Raw genomic sequence first — 21,792 nt, 5'->3', positions numbered from 1 at the left:
AAATGTTACTGAATAACTCAGCTGATATTGTCACCCTTCATTGCTCTAGAGGAATAAAAGCTGAGCATTGCCCCGATGGACTTTTTTAAGACAATATTGGCGAGTGAGGGAAAAGAGGAAAAGAAGTGTACCAGTTTTCAAAATAAATGGGATGAGAGGATCTGTTGTAACTACACAGGGATAAAATTGATCAGATAGGAGAGTTGCTGAAGCTAGGTTAAGAGGAGAAGTGATCATCAGTGAGCAGCAGTGTGGCTTCATGCCACAAAAAAGCACAGGTGCCTTTTTTTGCTTTGAGAGATGATAAAGAAGAATCAAAGGCAGGAAAGAGCTTCACTGTGTCTTTGTGGATCTAGAGAAATGTATAGATAGGAACTTTGGTTCTGACGAAATCAGAGCAGCAAGGAGCTGCCATGAGGAACACCTGAAAAATAGGCCCATAGATGTGAAGGAGGATGTGCAGAGGGTTGATGTGTCACAACAGCATAGAAGCGATAGGCTGAGGTGCCAAAAGAAGAAAAAGAAGTAACATTTGCTTATTTTCTATAAACTCTGGTTCCCAGTCTAAAGTGTAGCCAGAGAAAAGACGACATGTCCTACAAAAAAGCTGCTCAGTGTTAACACTGTCAGTCTGTTCTTGACACCTTTTTTTCTGTTGTGTGATGTCTTAAGTTTACCTTTCAAATATCCACATTTTACTCCAGCTGTTTCCAGGCCACAGGCAGCAACCATCTCCCATTTGTTTAAAAATCTAAATGCAACAAAATTATACCCAGTCACGTACCTCCTAAACACATGGGCAAACTTCATTGAAATTTAAGCTTTAAAGCCAGACGAGTGCAGCTCACAAAAACATTACATTCAGGTTTTGAGTGGACGAGAAGCAGACTTCCTTATTATCCAATCAGAAGTCTCTGTGTGTGAGTTTTTAACAGTAAATCAAATACATCCCGTGCTGTAACAGGCAAAGAAACTGAAAGGTTGAGGAATTAAAAGTCAAACTCAAAATATAAAACACTGAAGTCATGAAACCAAACTGGAACAGCCACAAATTTCTAACACTTGGCTGTGTCGCTTCCATTTTTATGGGTGTCAGTTATGTAAAAGCAGAGAAGGCAAACGGTTTTGTTGTGTCAGTAAAGTACACCCTGTACACCTCGCAGAGTAATTATTAAGAGAATTTGCTTCTGTGACAGAACATTTATTCATCAGCAGAGACCCAAAAGCTAAAAGAGGACACAAAAAGTGAAGTCAGTTTAAAAGTATGATTGAGAATGTCTGGAGAAATATATATTTATGATGCTAATTAGCAATAATTCCTGTAAAAGGTTTCATTGCACTCTAGTTTAAGCTACAATTTGGTGTCCAGACTGTTTGTTGGTATTCGTTAGACAGAAGCAGCCTGCTGTGTGCACCGATGGGATTGGAGATAATGCTGATATTGTCAGGCAGCAGCCGTCTGGCTCGCTATCTGAAAACACTAAGATTACATTTCTAAAGTTGTCACTTGGTAAATAAGACAGCCCATATGGTCCTGAAAACACAACTTAGTCTTTACGCAGAAGTCGAGAGCAGCAGCCAGTAGTTTTAGGTAATGACATCAAAGTATCCCATAATCTGTGAGTGCAAGAGTGAATTTTATTATTTCCACCATCGTTCATGTTGTCTGCTTCCTGTCCTTTTAGACAGAAATGTGTATTTATCTCAGGAAGAGTACTGACTTCTTATTCAGGAAAGACTGTGAACTCTGCAGCTTCTGCTTAAATGCACTGAGTTCTGCACTGAAAAAAATGAAATTGGGTGGTTGTTACATTTACAAAAGTCTAACTTGTAATTTGAACAAAATAATTTCATGTTTCTATGGTGAACGTAATAAAATCATGTAGGCTCTGCATGAAATTCAACAACTTAATTTGTTCTTGTTGAGATGACATGATAGGATCTAGTAAGAGTTTCTCACTTGTCACGAAATTCACAAGATCACATGAGAGTTCAAACTGCAGTTATAAGAGGCAGACAACTATACACACACCATGTATGCTATTGCTATTCATTGTGGTTTAACCTGTCGAGGACAAAAACGTACAGAAAATTCTGCATCAAGCCTTGTAATCATAGCTTTCCTACTTTTGCTAAACCTGGATTGGTGGTGTGGTGGTTAGTTCTGTTGCCTCATAGCAAGAAAGTCATGGGTTCAAATCCACAATCTGACTAATTTGCAGTGGGTTCCCTCTGAGTACTCTGGTTTCCTCCCACAGTTAGGTTAATTGGTGATTCCAAATTACCCATAAGTATGAAGGTGAGTGCAAATGGCTGTTTGTCTCTATGTGATAGACTGGTGAGCTGTCCAGAGTGTACCCTGTCACTTCTCAGTTATGCCCCAGCCCCTCCTGCAACCCAGATAAAGATAGGAGGGTGGAAGTTGTTGTAAATCCATTCAATTCTTATGTTAACCAGACTCTAGACTCTGTTGAACATTATGTAATATGTAGACAACATGTAGTATTTAAGTGACCAAGTGGTATTAGGATAAAAGTTTGTGAATAGTGTTGGAATAAAGTGACAAAATTGTGAAGGATTAAAATATTCCAAGAGCTCATCTTACTTCATCTAAACAGGTTTCAATCATGTTTTATCGACACAAACTGCACAGGTTTATTGAATATGAATAAGTTGTGTTGATTTAATTTAAGTTGTTTAAGTTTCTGCCAAAGCAAAACAATTGTATGCAACCAATGTCCACTATTGAATTAAGTAAATCCAACATGTTCTTTTTTTAAGTGCAATGTTACATAACTGCAATTATTCAGATTAACTCAGGGCACTTTAGAGGGTTTGCAAAGCTTTTAATGATCTGTTTCACTGGTGGCAATTAAGAGATATTACATAATTCAGTAGTCAGTGATACTTGTTTGCACAGTTTAACTCAGACAGCTAAAAGAATAAAATAAAATCTTTCACTAAGGATGCCAGGTTACAAATATTGTTGTGAAGCTTCTGCAGAATAAAAAGCAGCAGAATCAAACTGACCAAAAATTGCCTCCAGGCCAGCAGGCTGTTTCTGCCAGTTTGGTTTTGACCTGAGGTGTAATTCTCAGCGTTAATTAAAGCGTTCATTCTGTTAACTTTTAATGGTTTTCTAAGTCGCTGGGCGGGACTCTTAAACAGGAGTCACAGCAACAGTTCAGTTCCAGCATGGTTTATTTATTTATTTCTATTTTTCAAATAAATGCTTTTACAAAGGGAAATCATCGATGTAAGTGAGGAAGCACAGCGGTTTTATTGTTGTCCTCTGAGGGAAAGTTTGTGGAACAAAGTAACCATAGGAGCTGAACGTACATACGTGAACTGTACGCCCGCATTTAGGATTCTTTTTTCAAACTTGCACGGATATGTGCAAAAGGTCAAAAGAGCTCTCGCCATCTGCAGTTCTTTATTATGGATTTTGAATCTGTGCTTCCTTACCCAGCCTTCTGAAGAAGAGGAGATTGTAGACCTGATGCTGATGAAAATCTGCAGTCTTTTTGGCATCAAACGTAAACATGCAAAAGACACCCGGGAGTCCGACATGAGCGGCGGCAGTGGCTTGGCCCAAAATAACAACAGAAATATCTTCAACACTTCTTCTCCTGATGCCAACATTTTTCAGATGTCTGACAAATACGTAAACCCCTAAGGACGTACTGTACTTTTATTCCATGGCGTTTTCTCCTATCCTTTGCTTTTTCCATCTTGGCAGGTCAGAGCATGCTGCACTGTTTTGTGAATATGTGTAATAGCTTATGATAACACACAGAAATACATTATTTGTTGAGATAAATAAGATATTTAGAGCATGTTGGACTCAATGTTGTTTTCTTTGCAACAATGATACTCAGGTTGCCAAAAACATAAGAACTATATGGATATTTCATACATATATTGTAAGTATATAGTTTGTATGTGTCTCGTAATCATATAATCAATGTTTCAGCTTTAAAATAAAGAGAAAAACAAATTCATGATTGTGATTCATGCGTTTGTTTCTAATAACCACTGTTATTCATTTAATATGTCCAAAACACCTTTGATTTTTCTAAAACACTCTGTCCTTGCAGGTCGAGCTTACTGAAACTGGTTTGTTCATACAGTATTCACAGACACTGCAAAATAGATGACGTCAATTTTTTGAGTCCATCACCAAGCAGATCACAGCTAAACAGGCATCATTGGAGAGGCTTCATCTTTTGCAGACTGTCAGGTTCTGACATCAGTGATGGATCTCATTTCTCACTTGTCATGTTTGGATGGTTATAAAAGACATTTTCATGCACTTTTGAGACATTTAAACTCCAACCACTTTTCATGAACCTAACCAAAAGGTTTTTGGTGCATAAAACTAACCAGTAAATTCAAGGTAACATAAATTAGACAAATCAGCAAAGCAAAAGTCTCAAATGTAACATAAGCTGCAGGGTTCTCCTGCAGGGTCAACAAGACTCAACTTCCACTCAGCCACAACAGCATTGACAAGTCAAACTCAGGCAAAGATCATTTTAATATTCAACTCAGAGCTGCTAAACATGGTTCAGGTCAGTCTTCTCTATTCTTTTTCCATATGAGGGTGCTTTGTCACGCTGACCCAGAAAAGAGGAAGTATGTTTCTGAAGTGTCACTAAGTCAGAAACATTAACAGATGTGTGTGAGTTAAAATGTACTGGAGCGTGTGCTTTGAGCCACTGCAGATGTCAGGTTCTGTCCGAGAGACACAATGTCGGATTCTCAGCGTGTAAGAGCACACTCGATCATGCAGCAGCGAACAGCGCAGAGGTCGTGACAGTTTCTGGTGGTTTTGAAAGTCAAGCATAAGAACATGCTGAGCACCCTTGAACATTATGAATAAATGAAAGTTAATAGGATTACCTTCTGACAATAAGCTTATACAGTGTAAAGACAGCTGTTCACGAGGACTTTATAACCAACATTTTGAGAATCCCAAAGTGAACAGATCAAATCTCAGCAATGACTTTCTGAAAATAAAACTGCAATACTCTGGAAACCACGCAGGGCTGTGCAGGTCACATTCATAGTCTGTGTCTGAAGTCTGAAGTCTGGGTCTGTTATATGACAATTTCTGCCTCTATTGGTATCCTACAACTAAAGCAATAGTCCACTAACTAAAGCAATTCAAATCAGTTCTCAATTTTTTGTCATCTCAAGGGACATGGTGCACATAGTAAGGTCAAAACCTTACACATGTCTGTAGCGAGCAGGGAGTGGGCCCAGGACTCAAAATCTCAGCGTTATTTATGCCGGCAAAAACAGTAGAGAAGACAACAGCAAACAGTTACTGGGCAGGATAGGAACTGACTGCCAAAACTTACTGACAGACCCCACACAAAACACAACAACAAGCAGAGGGAGACAATACATGATTAAGGGATGTGGAGACGCATGGGAACACAGCAGAACTGAATCATAACTAATGAGACAGGAGACTATCAAATTAAAACAGGAAGTGCACACACACACTGAGACTAAGATGAACTTGATACTGGGACTAAACAGACATGGAGACATGACAGACCGGGAAGACAAAAGGACAAAACACTGGTAGATGAACGTGGGAACTACAAGGGAGAAACTACAGATGTGTTAACTTGATAAGTCAGGGAACGCGGACAGCCATGGAGACAGAGCGGAGACACGACAGAAACAGGGACACGACTGCAGAGACTGAAGGTACACAAACACAGAGACAAAGATGACAGGACACGGATACAAGACAGAGACAGACCAGACCCGAAGTCCAGAACAAACAAAACAAAATGAAATGTTTAAAATAAGAACATGTAACCATTGTAACAAATAATATTAGCACATTTTGAAGCTGAAAACAGGAGCACGTTGCAAAAAAAAGCTTGGACTGAGGCAACAAAATGCTGGAAAAGTAAAAGTAGTGTGGCTTAGAGTAACTGGCAACAGGTCAGGACTGAGTATAAAAAGAGTATCCAAGAGACAAAGTTTCTTTAGAAGTAAATATGAAGATTTTCACCAATATGCAAAAAACTGTCAACAAACTGTGGAACAATTTCAGAATAATGGACCTCAACATAAATTTGGAAAGACTTTGAATATCTCATCATCTGCAGTCGTCTAAGGAGCTTGGAAAGAAAAGCTTCTGGACTTCTTTAAGTTGCTTGAAGACATTTCACCTCTCATCCGGGAAGCTTCTTCAGTTCTAGGGTCAAATGGTGGAGAATCCCAGATTTGAACCCCGTGGGAGTATCCCCCCAAGGAGGGACAAAGGACCCCCTGATGATCCTCTACCTAATCACATGAGCCAAGGTGTGAAAACGGGTGTAGGTCACAATCAGCCAAGGTTTCGGGTGAGCTCATTGTGAAACCTAGCCCCACCCTATTATGTGATTTCCTGAGGTCAGCTGGCCCACAGTGTGAGTGGGCGTTAAGGCGTCTGGGAAGGGATCTCAAAACTGGATTATAGATGGCAGACAGTTGGTGTCGTAAACCACCGCCTCTGTTCAAAGATGGTGGCTCACAGTGGACATAAATGGCCTCTTTCACTCCTCTTTCAAACCAGTAGTAGTATTGTGTCCTGTACTGTGTCACCTCCAGAAATGCATCAGTGCTATGTAAATCAAAAGTTTCCTCGGTTTGCTGTGTGGCCATGTGTGATTGATACATAAAGTGATGAAAAAACCCAAAAGACTTGTAGTGTGATGTCTGTAGTGTGTGTGATGTGTGAGAGAGAGAAACCAAATGTCATAGGTAATGAGTTGTGATTGTATATGCAAATGCAGTAGCCAGCTGGTGTTTAAACTCAGTTGTTTCTGAAGCTTTTTTGTATTGCAGCAGTTTCAGTTAACACAACCCCTGTTCAACATTCAACAGCTCCAACTCAGACTTCATGCAAAAGGTGAAAATCAGACAGGTGGAATCACAGACTGGATCACAGGGATATGCTGCAGTTTGTAATTAGTATTATTACACAAAATCTTTTATTTTGAAATTTGTTTTAGTGAGAGTGGCATTTATTATTATGAACATAAACTGATATTCCCATTAAAGAAAATTATACCGCTGATTTTGTCTATTAGAGTTTTAGAAAGGGAATAGAATTTGTCAGGTTAGGATAAAGCTGTTTAATATCAGGTTAATATCAGAAGAACAAGACAAGCCCAGCGCTTGAACACCTGAGTTGAGACTAGAGGTTAAATTACAGCAAGAGTGCTCCTGAAATGTATTTAAGGAGCACTAGAATATAAATGAGGGTACTTTGTGAGGGTCTAAAATACATATTTCTTGATCATATTAAACAGGCTTATGCTCTCTCAGACAGTTTTACAAAGGAGAAGTCTAAATATAATTCAGTTCTTTCTAAAAATACTGTACATGATGCATCAGTGATGGCTACGATTTTAATTCTCTAACAGGTAACATTTATTTAGAAAGAAACTAATGAAGTCGCTGCTCCTAAGCACAAAACCAGCTCCTTATTTGTTAGGTGGACTACAGAAATAATGAGCAGGGAGGGTTTTTGATTTGTGTTTTGTTTTGATAAATAACAGGTGCATCACACTTTTTGGTTTCCTTCCATGTGTTATTATGTTTTTTCATTTCAAGCTTGGTACTGTCTTTTTTAAGGTATACCTTTATAACTAATCACAGCACAGATTAAGCCTTCCTGGTGGCACGGTGGAGCAGCGGTTGGCACCGTCACCTCACAGCATGGAAGTTCTCGGTTCAGATCCAGTCTGCGACCACTTTGTGTGCAGTTTGTATGTTTTCTCCCGACTGGATGTGTTATGGTAGATAAAATGGAGTTTCTAAACTGACTGTAGGTGTGATTGTGAGCATGTGTTAGCCCAGGTGTGCCCAGCCTCTCATCCTATAACATCTAGACTACACTCCAGCCTTCCTGCAACCCTGAATTGGATAAGCGGAAGAAAACTTATGGATGGGTAGGTCATTGTTTTGTTTTTCAGTGTTGTATGCAATGAGCACACACTAACAACAATTTAGCCTTTTTAATCTTTTAGAAACTTTTTTTGGCAATTGCCGTTGCTTACATCAACAACTGTTTGAAGTCCTTTTACAGTGCTGCAAAGATACCCTTACTACACTTTCCAGCAAAAAAACATTTGCGTATACAAATCATTGTACATTATCCTTTTATCAATTAGAAGACAATAATGCAAACTAAAATTTGGAAGAGTATGCATCTAGTGGGAAAATAACCCACCAAGAGATACAATCGAACTCATCAGCTCTGTTTGAAGACAGCTTCTTGCAAACCAGTCAATGCAATGGTATGGTTTCCCAGAGGTTTTACAACAATACTGTTTTCTTTGTAAAAGTTGCCTCACTTTTGTACGTGGACACACTGACAAGTCCTGCTCTTTGTCTAATAATTTTGAATTTGCCTGCAGGTGGAGGTGTAATCAGGGTCCTTCATCCTTGCCCAAGTTTGCTCAGTGCTAACATTCCTACTGGTTTGTAGTGATTGCTGTATGGCTGAAGAGCACACTCCATGCAAGGCCCACTTACCTGTTTCTATCAAGCCTGGTGTCTCCTCTGGAAGATTCTGACCAACAGGCAGGTGAGTCACCTCTGAATCACCAACAGGCAGGTGAGTCACCTCTGAATCACCAACAGGCAGGTGAGTCACCCCTCTGAATCACCAACAGGCAGGTGAGTCACCTCTCTGAATCACCTGCCTGTCCACCCTCCATCAATCCACCATTAATATCCATCCAAGTAATGATACTAATCTGCACCATTAAGCAATTGTGAACACCAAACTTGGACTTGACTAATTCTCTTAGGTGCCTTCTCAAGATATCTGACAATTTCCCTCATTGTGATTCCCTTTGAACTATAAAGTTTAATGATCTTGAGTCCTGCTTTAGAGTCTGAAGCTGTTGCCTTTCCAATCTATGGCACAATCTGACACTTTGGACCCGTTTAGTACCAGGTGTTTAAACTAGAGATGGCACGATACCACTTTTTTATGTCCGATACCGATACCGATATCATAAATTTGGATATCTGCCGATACCGATATGAATCCGATATAGTGTGTTTTTTAATCAATAAAACTGTTTTTTTTAATATCTTGCTGCATTTTGTATAAGTTCATACTCAAGTTTAAATAAACAACAACACTAAAGCTATTCTGTTATACCTGTGTGTAAAAAATACACTGCACCCAAAATATTTCATAGTTCAGCAACACTGATCAATCTAATAAACTTAAACCTGCTCCATCCTCCCTATTCTGGTATTTTAAAGAGTACTTAGCAGAAATATTAAGCAACCTAACTAATAGGGTTGCAAACTCCCAGCAAAAAAAAAAAAAAAAAATAGGGAACCACCCACCCTCCACCTCATGATGCTTAATCGATGTAATCAACTTTAATTTGATGCAGGGTGAAAAAAAATGCACAGAAACAAATTATTTTTCAAGAATAATTAAATAGATTGAACATCTTTCTTCAACAGAATTGCAGACTGCACAGATGGTACCTTCCCAAAGGAAAAAGTACTATAGCTTACTAGGGTATATTAGACTTAAGAGTTACTATATATAGTAATGGACTTCTATACATTTTACATCAGATTAAAACTTTGGGTGTAAGATTCAGATAATTATTTATCAAAAGCTACATATTTTAAATGAGAATAAGAAAGAAAAGTATGTCTTTGTTCCCCCTTTTCCCTGTTCATTCCCTATCGGCCCCCCTGGCTGCACTTTGCTAGATCCGCCCCTGCACAGTTACCAGCCGTCAGCTACGTAGAAAAGGATCCTGGTGTAGAAAGTAATATTAAATAAATTCTAACAACAGCTTATCAAGCTTAAAGGTGCTGCTGTTGTTCCGCCGCTGGTTTCCTCTTTCTGGTGCAAAGTGGGCCAAAAACAAAGAAGAGAGACGGACTCGCCACAGAAAAGCCGATCAGCTGATCGTTAAGCAGTTTCACGATTGAAGTAGAGACAGGAGAGGGGGAGAGAGAGAGAGGCAGTCGCTCCATATATCGGTTGTTAAGCTTAACATGGGAACGCTTTACAAACATTCAGAGATGAACTTACACACTTGCTTTACTTCTCTCTGGGATAACTTCCTCGGAGATGAAATGGTGGTTTGGTAGCGAGGCTACAAATACACACAGCCTCTCTATCACATGAGGCATACTGCTGCAACGTGCTACGGTTATGAGCCGAGTTACGCCGTGTTGCAAGTTTTGTGAGGTGTTTTTTTTTTATACTTAATGGATCGGAGTACATTTTTTATTTCTCTCCGATATCCGATCCAGTAATTTAGGTCAGTATCGGACCGATACCGATACGTAATATCGGATCGGTCCATCTCTAGTTTAAACAACGCTGAGCATTATTTAATTGTCATAAAGAGGTGAACATTCTAACCATGTCCCTTCATAAACCTCAGTGTACCCATGTTTTGATGCCTGATTCAAGTAGGATTATGCATCATCATCTCAAAGTGATTTCTTGAACGTGACAGGTAGTTCACTGTAATGCAGAGTCATCCGATCGTGCTCCAATAGAGGATGTGGTGGGCTGGGATATTCCCAAAAAGTGTAGCTCAAAATCTGTTGCAACTGTGTGATGGTACTTTTAAAACCAAGTCCTGTCACTCCCATGACAAAAATAACTAAAATGTTTGCTGATTTTGCCCAAAGATGTTTTATTTCCCTTCAAGTTAAACTACTATCAAATATACAAAACCCCAGAAAACATGGTTGCACACAATGGCAAAGACTGCAACACATATGACCTTGCATAAGCATTGCAACCGTTTCAATTTATTACATAGGAACATATGCATATATATAAAAAGAAATACCTGATGTCTCATTATTATTTTTGCCATGGATTGTGAAAACCAATATAGATTATTCATTCACTTAAACACCAGAATCCAAAGTATAATTAAATAAATATGGACTTTTTCAGTGATGATTATAGAGAAGATATAAGGAGTGAGAAAAAAGACAGACTGATGATGAGTTCCTTTGACTCATTTCCGTAGAGATAAAGTGGCACTGTGCTGTAAATTCATTAATTTATCTCAAGAGAAATCACCTCTGCTTTCGGAGAGGAAAATAAAACAGGCAAATAGTTTCAGGTCTAATGCCTGTCTGTTCTCTCTTTTCCACTTCCAATAGAAAATGTATGAATAATAGTGACTTTGCCCTCAGGTTAACTGGTTACCCACATTCTGTGTATATATTAAAAAAAAATAGCTTTGTCTGTCATTGTTTCACAGATTAGCATTATCAAGATGAAACAATTGCGAAAGTGGCCTTTAGGTGTCACTGTGGAGAAAGGTGTTGCATTGATACAATTGTTACAAATGTTACAATATAATTCTGGCACAAATGCTTTGAATGTGTCTGTGTTTCACAACACTGGCTCGCTTTGCCCATCACTGGCCAGCCTGCACCTGGCCGCACTCAGCAATCAGCCACCAAATAGTATAAAGGCTGTAAGAGCTACTTGGTCAGTAAGAGTGCAAACTGGCATTGAGGGTGGAGACCTGTGGCAGTGTGCTTTGTTAGTTTTTGACCTTGAGTCTAGTTTTCTTTTTGGCACTACTGGTGAATCACTTGCCAGCAGCAGACGGTTTTCTTTTGTTTATCCATCGTTTTCTTTTTATGAATATTTGCGTCTGTGATTGTCCTTTTCTTTAGCTGATATAGTAGCAAAGGCCTCTTTTTTTGTTGGGAGCTTTGTAATAAATGGATATTATTTATATAAACTACTGTGTTTGTCTTCTTTCTTTTCCTGGCTCTTACTATTGTTGTTCTCCTCATCCCCAGTCAGCTTGTTGTTGTTACATTTTCATCCTCGTGCATTCTTTAATATTTTGAGTTTCAGTTTTATAAAATAAAATAATTACTCCTATCTTCACCTTTTACTATGATGAGCTTGCCTCCACTTAAAACTGTTCTGAATTTCTTCTTCTTCTTCTTTTTTTAATTCACCAGTGCAAAACCTAATGATCCGTGTGTTTAAGTTTATTTGTCACATACACACTTATACAGCTAAATTATAATGTGTAGTGAAATGTACTTCACTGTAAAAGTTGGCCTAATGAACTAGTAGCTCAGTCATAATCTAGGGATGATTATTGAGTAGTGAGGGGGGGTCGCGGTGGATAGTGGTCTTCTTAAGGAATCTGATGGCTTGAGGTGAAAAGCTCTTCATCCTGTTTTTCAAATCTGCTGTTATTTTCTTCTCTGAATCCTCCCAAAGATTTATATTCAGAACTTCTACAGTACCATGTATCAACGTTAAATGTACTTTAGTCTCTGGCTCCACAGCCTTCTTCTTCCTCACAATCCCCATTTTTGGGTAGCATGTTAGAAAAGTGTAAAACAGGAATATCACATACATCATGAGCATATGAGTACATATTTTAGCTCTGTTTTCACAGGAATGATGGGTGTGAACCAACCTAAGGCTGAATCCAGGGGGAGCTTCGCTCCTCTTAATAAGACACGGACTCCCTTGGACACATGATTTGTGAAAGTTTGAGGGAGGTGAGGACTATAGTACTGACAAATGCTATTTTTACAACACTTTTCTTTTCTTTTCTCGGTATCTTCATCATTATCATGGATATATAAATTAGGCTGTTATTGATATATTATCCATGCATAAGTGTGATTCATCACTAATTCATTTAATAAGGATACCAACATGCATGATGTTTTTTTCCAAGAGCCTGACTTTCCTTCTCGCGTTTGTAAAAAAAAAAACAAAAAAATTGATATGAAATGAACCTCCACGTTAATAATTTAAAAGCGGTTTGAAGGTGCAGGATTATTTATTTTACACAGGAGGATGTTTTATGTCTTCTCTTAATTATATTATTATAATCCTAATACACAAAAAGAGAATGAAAACAGTAAAAGACAGTTTTTCAGAAAACAGATATTAAAGGAATAAAAATAGTGTGACTCAGTTTTCATTCAGGATCCACAAACAAAAAGACCTTTTTCTTATCATGGCCAGGATTTCATTTTCCTTCCTCTCTTTGTAAAATGAACATTGTTTTTTTCTACCAAAAATACTTGGCCAGCATAAACAGTCTCTCCCTCCTCGCTGCTCTCCATGCCTTCCTGATCCTGAAAGTAACAGTGTCTACTTTTCATCTATTTTCTAATTTTTGTTATTTATATTCATTCCAGACATGATGTCACAGGGAAAAGGGTGTTGAATGAATTAAAACTTCGGAATGGGAAAAGGTACTCTAAGATAGAATGAAGTTAGTTTTCACTTAGGAAAAGAGCTGCGGAGCTGCAGGTGAATGGAGAATAGATGCTCAGTTCATCACAGGAACTCCTCCCTGAGTCTACAGCAGCATAACTCACGGGTAGTTCATTAACTATAAGCTTTTCAGAACGTCTGAAGCCTAATCTGAAAAGCAAAGAGGATTTCTGTCTTCTAACACTCCCAGTTCTTACTACCATTTCTGAAGCCTGTTCAAATTTAATATTTACTGCACTGTGCATATGTTTCCTTGCATTTGTCACACATAATGCATTCCCTTTCTTTCTCTCATTCTTTGTGTGTTCATGTACAATCTGAGAATGAGACTTCAGTCCATACAGAACGCACAGAATCATTCAGTCTAAGAAAGTTGAAAGTTTGAAAGGGCCATCTGAGAGAGAAAGGCCTCTCTCATCTTCACTGTGCCTTGCTTGCTGCTATCAGTGTTGCTCTGAATACAACCTTCTGTATTTTATGGTCTGTGTCAACTGCCAAGTTGCACAACCAGGCTGAACTACCACAGCCTCTGCTCCCATTTGTTATAGATTTATGACTATGAATGTATACTGTACAGTGCTTTTAGAGAATCTTTTGGAAAGACCTCAAGACGCTTGAGTTCAAACATCTATTTCAGTTTGATAAGTGCCTTGAACAATGCCTCTCAAAATGAAGATAATTCTCGGGGCTAAAATCGCAGCTTTGTGCTTTCATATTTTTGTTAATTGGTTAAATTTTGTTCTGGAAGGAGTGCTTTCCAGTGTCTGAAAGAGCAAACTATCTGCCTCCAAAACACAAACAGATTAGATCTCTTCACACAGACATTAGAATGACTTTGATCTTTTCATCTAACTCTCTGGGGGAAATAAAAAAGTCTAGACGGCTTCCTTTGGGTTTATTCTGACACTTTGAATTGATGGATTTGAAATTCAGTCCACTGCGACCCGTGAGTGCATATCTTCTGTGCCCAAACTGATTTTCAGGCGGTGTCACATGTTCCTGTCCATCCAGTAGAGATTTATGCACCTCTTTCCCCAGCAATTCTCTCACAAATGTGTTTTTTCACCTGCTAAATGGCACTTTGGCTTATACAAGCAGTTGCTGACAAAAGGCGTGTTTCATTTTAAAGATGCAATCAGAAGCAATTTCTGTTCTCTTACCCTGCAGAGAAAATAGCATCTATGAGATCTTCCACAATTGCACAGCCATGAACGTCTTTAGTGTGTGGTGCATTATAGCTGGTTGTTAAATGTAAAATCTGTTGTTGCCAAGTTTTACTTTGTTTTGTAATGGAGGGGGGGGAAGCAGGTTGACTTTTTCCCATTGCTCCTGCTGATATGTTTTTCAGTGACTTTACATATGCTCATTATGCAAATCTGAGGGGATGTTTTAAAATGCAGTCATATGGATAAATCCAACTTGCCCTGAAACCGTAAAGCAGTTCCACATGATTGGATTTTTCTTTTCAGTAATTTTGAGCTTGTAAGTTCAAGAAATTGTCAGAGGATTGAGCCGGTGGGCTGAAATATTGACTAATCCAGACGACTACATTTCATCGAATGTAATTTTTAAGAAAAAAGTAAAGCAAAGGGTGCAGGGAACGGTGAGACAACATATTTTTTAGGGTGAATGTGTCGTGATCCTGGGTCATTTGAACCAGCGTTTGGAGTTTTAATATATTTTGATATTCATTGTTTATGTTTAAGTCACATTTAGTAATCTTAAGCTCATTCTATTTTGCCAACACCCCTGTGTTTTATGTGTGCGTGTCTTATGTTGTCAAGCTCGTGTTGTCATGTTCTCGCGTGTCTGCACTTGGGTCCACTTCACTCCACACAGTCAGCTTCAGCCAGACTGTGACAGAATGCCTGTTTCTTTAGGCACTGGTTATAGAATTGAACATTTAGCAGGCTAATCACTACAGGAAGCCAAGAAACAACCCGCTGGTTTGGATATTTACATATCTGACACAGGACTGGGATCCCTAAAGCCTTTTGTAAGACTGTGCTGTGCTGTGCATGTCACACTGAAGCTAAAAGCAAACATACTCACAGTGATGATCCTATCATATTGATGTTAAGTACATGTTTTGCTAATTGATAATTAGCATAAAACACAAAGTAATCCTGAGGCTGCAGTGAATGCATTTAGTGTTCATAAACCAAAAGAATGTAAATATTTTATTTCTGACCAAATGAGATGAAAAGTCATATTTACCAGAGTTCATCCCGAGTTTGTCTTTGTCTCGTCTCATTCTGACCGATGGTCATGACATTTTGTTCAAATTAAACTGGAATTGCTACAAGAGGTGAAAGTCATAATTAAGCTTTTTCCTTTTATGACTGATTATTGAATAGGTGCTCTTGAGACAGACAGAAAGACAGCAGGATCTTTTTCAGAACACCGCACTGTGTTGTGCAGTCATTTAAGAGTTCTTTTGTTTTTATTGTCTTTTATCTGAATTGGAATAAAAGCTACTAGATTAGAAGTGCTAAACAACATATTTCTTGCAGGATACACAGTATAGATATATTGGATTAAGGGCAGTACGATGCTTCATCAAGCCCATAAAACAACCTGACACCTCCTGCATTAATTAGAAGAAGTGACACCAAAGCATGATCTAATTATTCAAAGAGAACAGAAATATATATACTAGAACGTTGCTCCTTATGTCAGCATTCTGTGCCACTCGTGCTATTTCTCTTTCAGCTGTGGGAAGCATAATCAGCATACTCCTACAAAGTCAACAAATGGGATCTACTCTTGAGATACATTCTAGGTAATTGTTGTTTATATTGTTGGGGCGTGAGCAGAGTGCCTGTCATGGGGCTCCCATGTTGCTGTTCTATAAATAGTTCCATTTAATCATGTTGTGGTAGAAAGGCAGAACACATTTTATTAGGAAAACCTGCTACTAGTCTTGGTCAAGATGTCAATTATTTATTCAGGATTGTTGGAATAAGAGCAGTGAAGCAAAAAACAAAAGGGCGGAAAGAACTAAATGCTCACATTTAATGATATTGAAAAAACAATTTACATACACTCACCACAGGCACAAATTTCATGGTAATGTGAGGATTTTAATGATTTCATTTTCAGGATCAAATGATTGTACACTTTCTTTACATCTTTAATGCTTTTTAAAGATTAAGAATTGCTATTAATTACATTTTTATTTTCTCTAAACTACACAGATATATTCATAAACTCAGTTAAATCTTTTACTAAGTGCTGAAGGTTCTACAATGAGCTTTAACATGACATTGACTGCAACTAGTAGTTTCTCTTTGCCAGCATAAAAAAAATGTATTTGTCATGTATGTGTGATCCCGTTGCCAAGAGGTGGAAGACGGCCCAAACTGTCACCATCAGATATGAGATAACTGGATAGGATTATCAGGAAGAACCCAGGAACCACTAAGGCTTAAGTCTGCCATGAACTGGAAACTGCTGGAACAGCAGGGTCACTGTCCACTGTAAGTCAGTTCATCTCCATGGACTGATATGGTGCGTATTACGCTCCAAAACTGGAACATTCAAGGTCAACTGAAATTTGAAGCTTCCCACACACACAAACTTCTCCTTTCTGGAGAAAGGTTTTATGGTCAGATGATTGAAATATTTGGTCACAATGATAAGATGTATGTTTTTAGGAGTAAAGGTGAGGCTTTCAAATCTTTACTCTCACTACTGAAGCTGTCAAGCATGGTGGTGGTAGCATCGCGCTATAGGCGGTTTAGCCACCAGTGGTACTGGTACATTGCAGAAAGTGATATAATACATAATGTAAGTATTGTATATTGAAGGACGAGGGCTGCCTCTAAATTCTTCAACTAGATGGTTGGAACTTGGACAGAACTTAGTTTCTAACAATGATCCCAAACACACATGAGAACTGGTTTTTTGAGTGGATAATGCAGGGAACCATTAAGGAATGGCCATCTTAAAATCCAGAGCTTAACACTTCTGAAAATGTATTGAAAATTTGTGGACTACATTGGTACTGGCACAACCAATTTAAATAAACTCTACTGATTCTACCAAGAACACTGATCAAATATCCAACCAGAATTATACCAGAAACTAGATGATGGCTACCAGTCTGGTCATCTTGTAAATAGAATATCTTGAATAATTCAAACATCAAAAAGGATCCTGCCTCAATCGATGAATCAGTGCTTGGTCTACAGATATCAGAAAACTTAGTAAAGTACTAATTTAAATTATATCTTTTATCACTTTGTTACTAGCAGCATCTCACAAATATACTTTGGTGAATCTATGAACACTGAAGTCATGTCCTTCAGATATTAGGAAAAAATCCAGCAAAGACGTGAAAGATGCATCTGGTCCTTCAGTCGATCCATGCACTGTTCACTGAAGCCTTATTAGAAACAGTGTTAAGGCTGTAAAGAAGGAAGGAAATAAGGGAGAAAATGCTGAGGTTTGCCAAATTACTCAAGAACAGCACATGGACTGATCTCCAGGTAAAGAGACTGCAGAACTGCAGACTGCTCCTCACCTGGATGATTGAGTATTCATTTATGATGGGATGATGAATCCAAAAGTTGAATTCTTTGTCAATATGATCAAAAGAAATCAGGAGCGAAGTGGTGAGTGTGTACAGCCAAAGACATTTGTAAAACATTTTAAAGGTGTTGAGATGCATTTCAGCCAGTGGTGTTGGGAATCTTTGTCAAAACTGAAGGATTTACAGCATGTCAGATTTCATTCGTCGATACCATCTGGAATGCATCTGATTGTTAGTGGCTTATAATAATTATCCCCCAAAAACTGCCAGTGCAGTGAAAGCATACTGAGTCATGGATTGGCCTCCCCAGAGCTCAGACCTCAACATTATTGAAGCGGTATGAGATTATCTGGACAGAAAAAAATGACCAAAAGACAGCCAACATCCAAAAAACACATCTGAATCTCCGTCAAAGAGCCTGGAGAACTGTTCCTCTCTGTTCCTCACTGTTCCTCACTGTTCCTCTCTGTTCCTCACTGTTCACCTCTGTTCCCCTCTGTTCCCCTCTGTTCCTCTCTGTTCCTCACTGTTCCTCACTGTTCCTCACTGTTCCCCTCTGTTCCTCTCTGTTCCTCACTGTTCCCCTCTGTTCCTCACTGTTCCTCTCTGTTCCTCACTGTTCCTCACTGTTCCCCTCTGTTCCCCTCTGTTCCTCTCTGTTCCTCACTGTTCCTCACTGTTCCCCTCTGTTCCTCTCTGTTCCTCACTGTTCCCCTCTGTTCCCCTCTGTTCCTCACTGTTCCTCACTGTTCCTCACTGTTCCCCTCTGTTCCCCTCTGTTCCTCTCTGTTCCTCACTGTTCCTCTCTGTTCCTCACTGTTCCCCTCTGTTCCTCACTGTTCCTCACTGTTCCTCTCTGTTCCTCTCTGTTCCTCACTGTTCCCCTCTGTTCCTCACTGTTCCTCACTGTTCCCCTCTGTTCCTCACTGTTCCCCTCTGTTCCCCTCTGTTCCTCACTGTTCCTCTCTGTTCCTCACTGTTCCTCTCTGTTCCCCTCTGTTCCTCTCTGTTCCTCACTGTTCCCCTCTGTTCCTCTCTGTTCCTCTCTGTTCCCCTCTGTTCCTCTCTGTTCCTCTCTGTTCCTCACTGTTCCTCACTGTTCCTCTCTGTTCCTCTCTGTTCCCCTCTGTTCCCCTCTGTTCCTCTCTGTTCCTCACTGTTCCTCACTGTTCCCCTCTGTTCCTCTCTGTTCCCCTCTGTTCCTCACTGTTCCTCACTGTTCCCCTCTGTTCCTCACTGTTCCCCTCTGTTCCCCTCTGTTCCTCACTGTTCCCCTCTGTTCCTCTCTGTTCCCCTCTGTTCCTCACTGTTCCTCACTGTTCCCCTCTGTTCCTCACTGTTCCTCACTGTTCCCCTCTGTTCCTCACTGTTCCCCTCTGTTCCCCTCTGTTCCTCACTGTTCCTCACTGTTCCCCTCTGTTCCTCTCTGTTCCTCACTGTTCCTCACTGTTCCCCTCTGTTCCCCTCTGTTCCTCACTGTTCCTCACTGTTCCTCTCTGTTCCTCACTGTTCCCCTCTGTTCCTCACTGTTCCTCACTGTTCCCCTCTGTTCCTCTCTGTTCCTCTCTGTTCCTCACTGTTCCTCTCTGTTCCTCACTGTTCCTCAAGACTACTTTAAGAAATGAAAGAAAGCTGCCTAAGAGACCTCAGCCTGTGCTGAAGAACACCAAATATTGTCTTCAAAGCTCAATCCAAATGTGCAAACTCTGTTTTTGCCTTATATGCTATATTTCCCTATTTTTCAAGCAAAATATAAAGAAATTTATAAATTAGTGAGAAATGTCCTCAGTGTATATAAATATGAGCAGTGACACATTTCTCCCCAACAGTCTTATAATTTTCACATTCTACATCAGTTTCTTTTTTCTGTTTCTGAAAACAGTGAATCTATGTGACATTGCTTTGGACCAGAAATAAAGAAAGAAAGAAAATCACATTCAGTATTTCAATCTTTTTGTATTTTTTATTTCTGTATATGCATGTTTCCACATCAGACTCTCTCTGTGAAGTTTCTAAAGTCCAGAGTACTTGTAACTAAAAGAAAATCAGCAACTGTTTGTAGTGCAGGACAATCATAAGGCTGTCGTTCAAGCCAATAACGAAAACGCTTTGAAGTTTCATCAAAAAAATCTTTGGGCAGTTTCTCGCCTCTGTCATTCGTCCAAAACAAAAAAAGAAAAAATTCAAACAAAATGGTGCCAGGTGAAAAGCGATGAGAGACAAATGATTATTTGTAGGAAACTGAGCCACAGGATAAAAACAGACACGTAGTCACAGCTTTATTGACTCAAAGTGAAACGGTGACGTTAAAGAGAGAACGTGTGAATACGTGCCATACTGCATGTACACACATGCCAGAATCTGAGTGCACTCCAACTGTCACAGCCTCGAAGCCGACTGAGACCAAAGTGCCCGATGATTATGCTGCATTGGAGCTTTCCTCAGCTGCTATTGTTATCAGAGTTGATGGCTGTCTGTCTGTCTTTCAGTCAAGATATTCTCCTTCTTTAACTCGCTTCAGCTCGGCCTGTAGCAGCAATGACAACAGGCGTCCCTGCGGGTCAGGTAATGGCTTTTCATCTTTGCTTCCTTAAAGGCTTTATAGTTACACCACCCAAAGAAAAATCTATTTGTGCTCTCCTGTTGGTCATGTCCTTGTACACACCACTCTTCTTCTCACTTCCAAATAGTTACAGTGTTGTCAGAAAGACACAAAGATGACTATTACTTCATTGATGCTTGTATACGAAACTTGTACAAGAAACTAACACACTTGCGTGGAATTCAGTAATAAATCCTATATAGAGATATATTTTTTAGCAATAATTTATTCACCTGTGATCTTCATCCTGCTTTTGTTCCTATACAGAAAACCCAAAACATCAAGACAACAGTGAAGTCTCAGACACGGTGAGAGCAGCGTGTTCTCTGTGGGCTGTCCCACCCCCACAGGTAAGCAAGAGACACCTGAAAGCTTTAGCTGTCGTTTATGTGCAAATTTTCATCATTTTGATGAAATCAAAACTGCATAAAAATGTTTTCTTGCAGATGAGTTTTGCATTTCTTCTACTGACTCACTCACAACATGAAGATATGAATATAAAACAGTTTCAGGACACTGGAGCAGCCTTGAAACCACATCAGTGTTGTCGGGTTTGTTGACAGTGCTGCCACTGCAGGGAAAGATAAGCATACTAATTTCTTATTGTCACTAACCTTATTAAGCTATGAACTACCTCAGACACAATTCATCACTTTAATTGCAAAAATTGTGAGATTTTGGTAATGTTTGAGGCAACATTAGCCTTTCTGGGTCATCATCACTTCCCTGGGGATGGGGGATGAATTCTTCATCTACGTGGTCATTGGGAAGGAGAAAAGGGGAAACGTGTTGCCCTTGCTCCAGTAATTAAGGTTTTGATTTATGATTTTAGCACCAGGGGATACATTATATCGCACATGTGCCCTTTAATGAAGAAGAATGTGCTCTTTATTCATCTATTCTGAATCTGATTTAGACATGCATAACGCTGAGTGCTGCAGTCTTTCCAGCTGTGGGGGACCAGAGGCAATGTTTCACTATTCTGGTCACACGTATTTAGTTTGGGGGCTGGAAAAGCAGCAGAAACATTATGATGTTAAGGCATGAGTTTAGAACAGCATGTGTTGTGTTTTGCAACCACAGATAGTACAATAGAATTAGAATAGATAGAATTAGAACTAATTAATTAATTTAAAAAACTGCGATTGAACCATTGCCTTTCATTTAAAAGATTTCTTTCTGACGGCTGCGCAGAAAGGATTAAATATTATACGCCCTTGAATAAAAAGTGATAAAAAAACTTGTTGTAGGCCATATTAAATAATTATTGAATCTGATTTATTGTTTCGCTATTTTATGTTAATTTATTCTTTTAGCTCTGCAGCACTTTGGTCAACAGCTGTTGTGCTTACGTGCTTAAAAAAA

The 21,792-nt window shown here is 39.2% G+C and overlaps 1 protein-coding gene across 1 annotated transcript in view; it reads left to right on the top strand.

Annotated features, from left to right (window-relative positions):
- Positions 1-3,982, top strand: part of LOC116325700 (polycystic kidney disease protein 1-like 2) — a 38,447-nt gene extending 34,465 nt beyond the window's left edge. Inside the window, exon 36 of the mRNA XM_039600321.1 lies at positions 3,470-3,982. Within this exon, the coding sequence (XP_039456255.1) occupies positions 3,470-3,676 (207 nt within the window). The 3' untranslated portion in view covers positions 3,677-3,982. The remainder of the gene's footprint in view (positions 1-3,469) is intronic.
- The last annotated feature ends 17,810 nt before the right edge of the window (positions 3,983-21,792 follow it).

Source organism: Oreochromis aureus, linkage group 16, assembly GCF_013358895.1.
Source record: "Oreochromis aureus strain Israel breed Guangdong linkage group 16, ZZ_aureus, whole genome shotgun sequence".
Lineage (NCBI taxonomy): Eukaryota > Metazoa > Chordata > Actinopteri > Cichliformes > Cichlidae > Oreochromis > Oreochromis aureus.
This window is presented reverse-complemented; position numbering and strand designations above follow the sequence as displayed.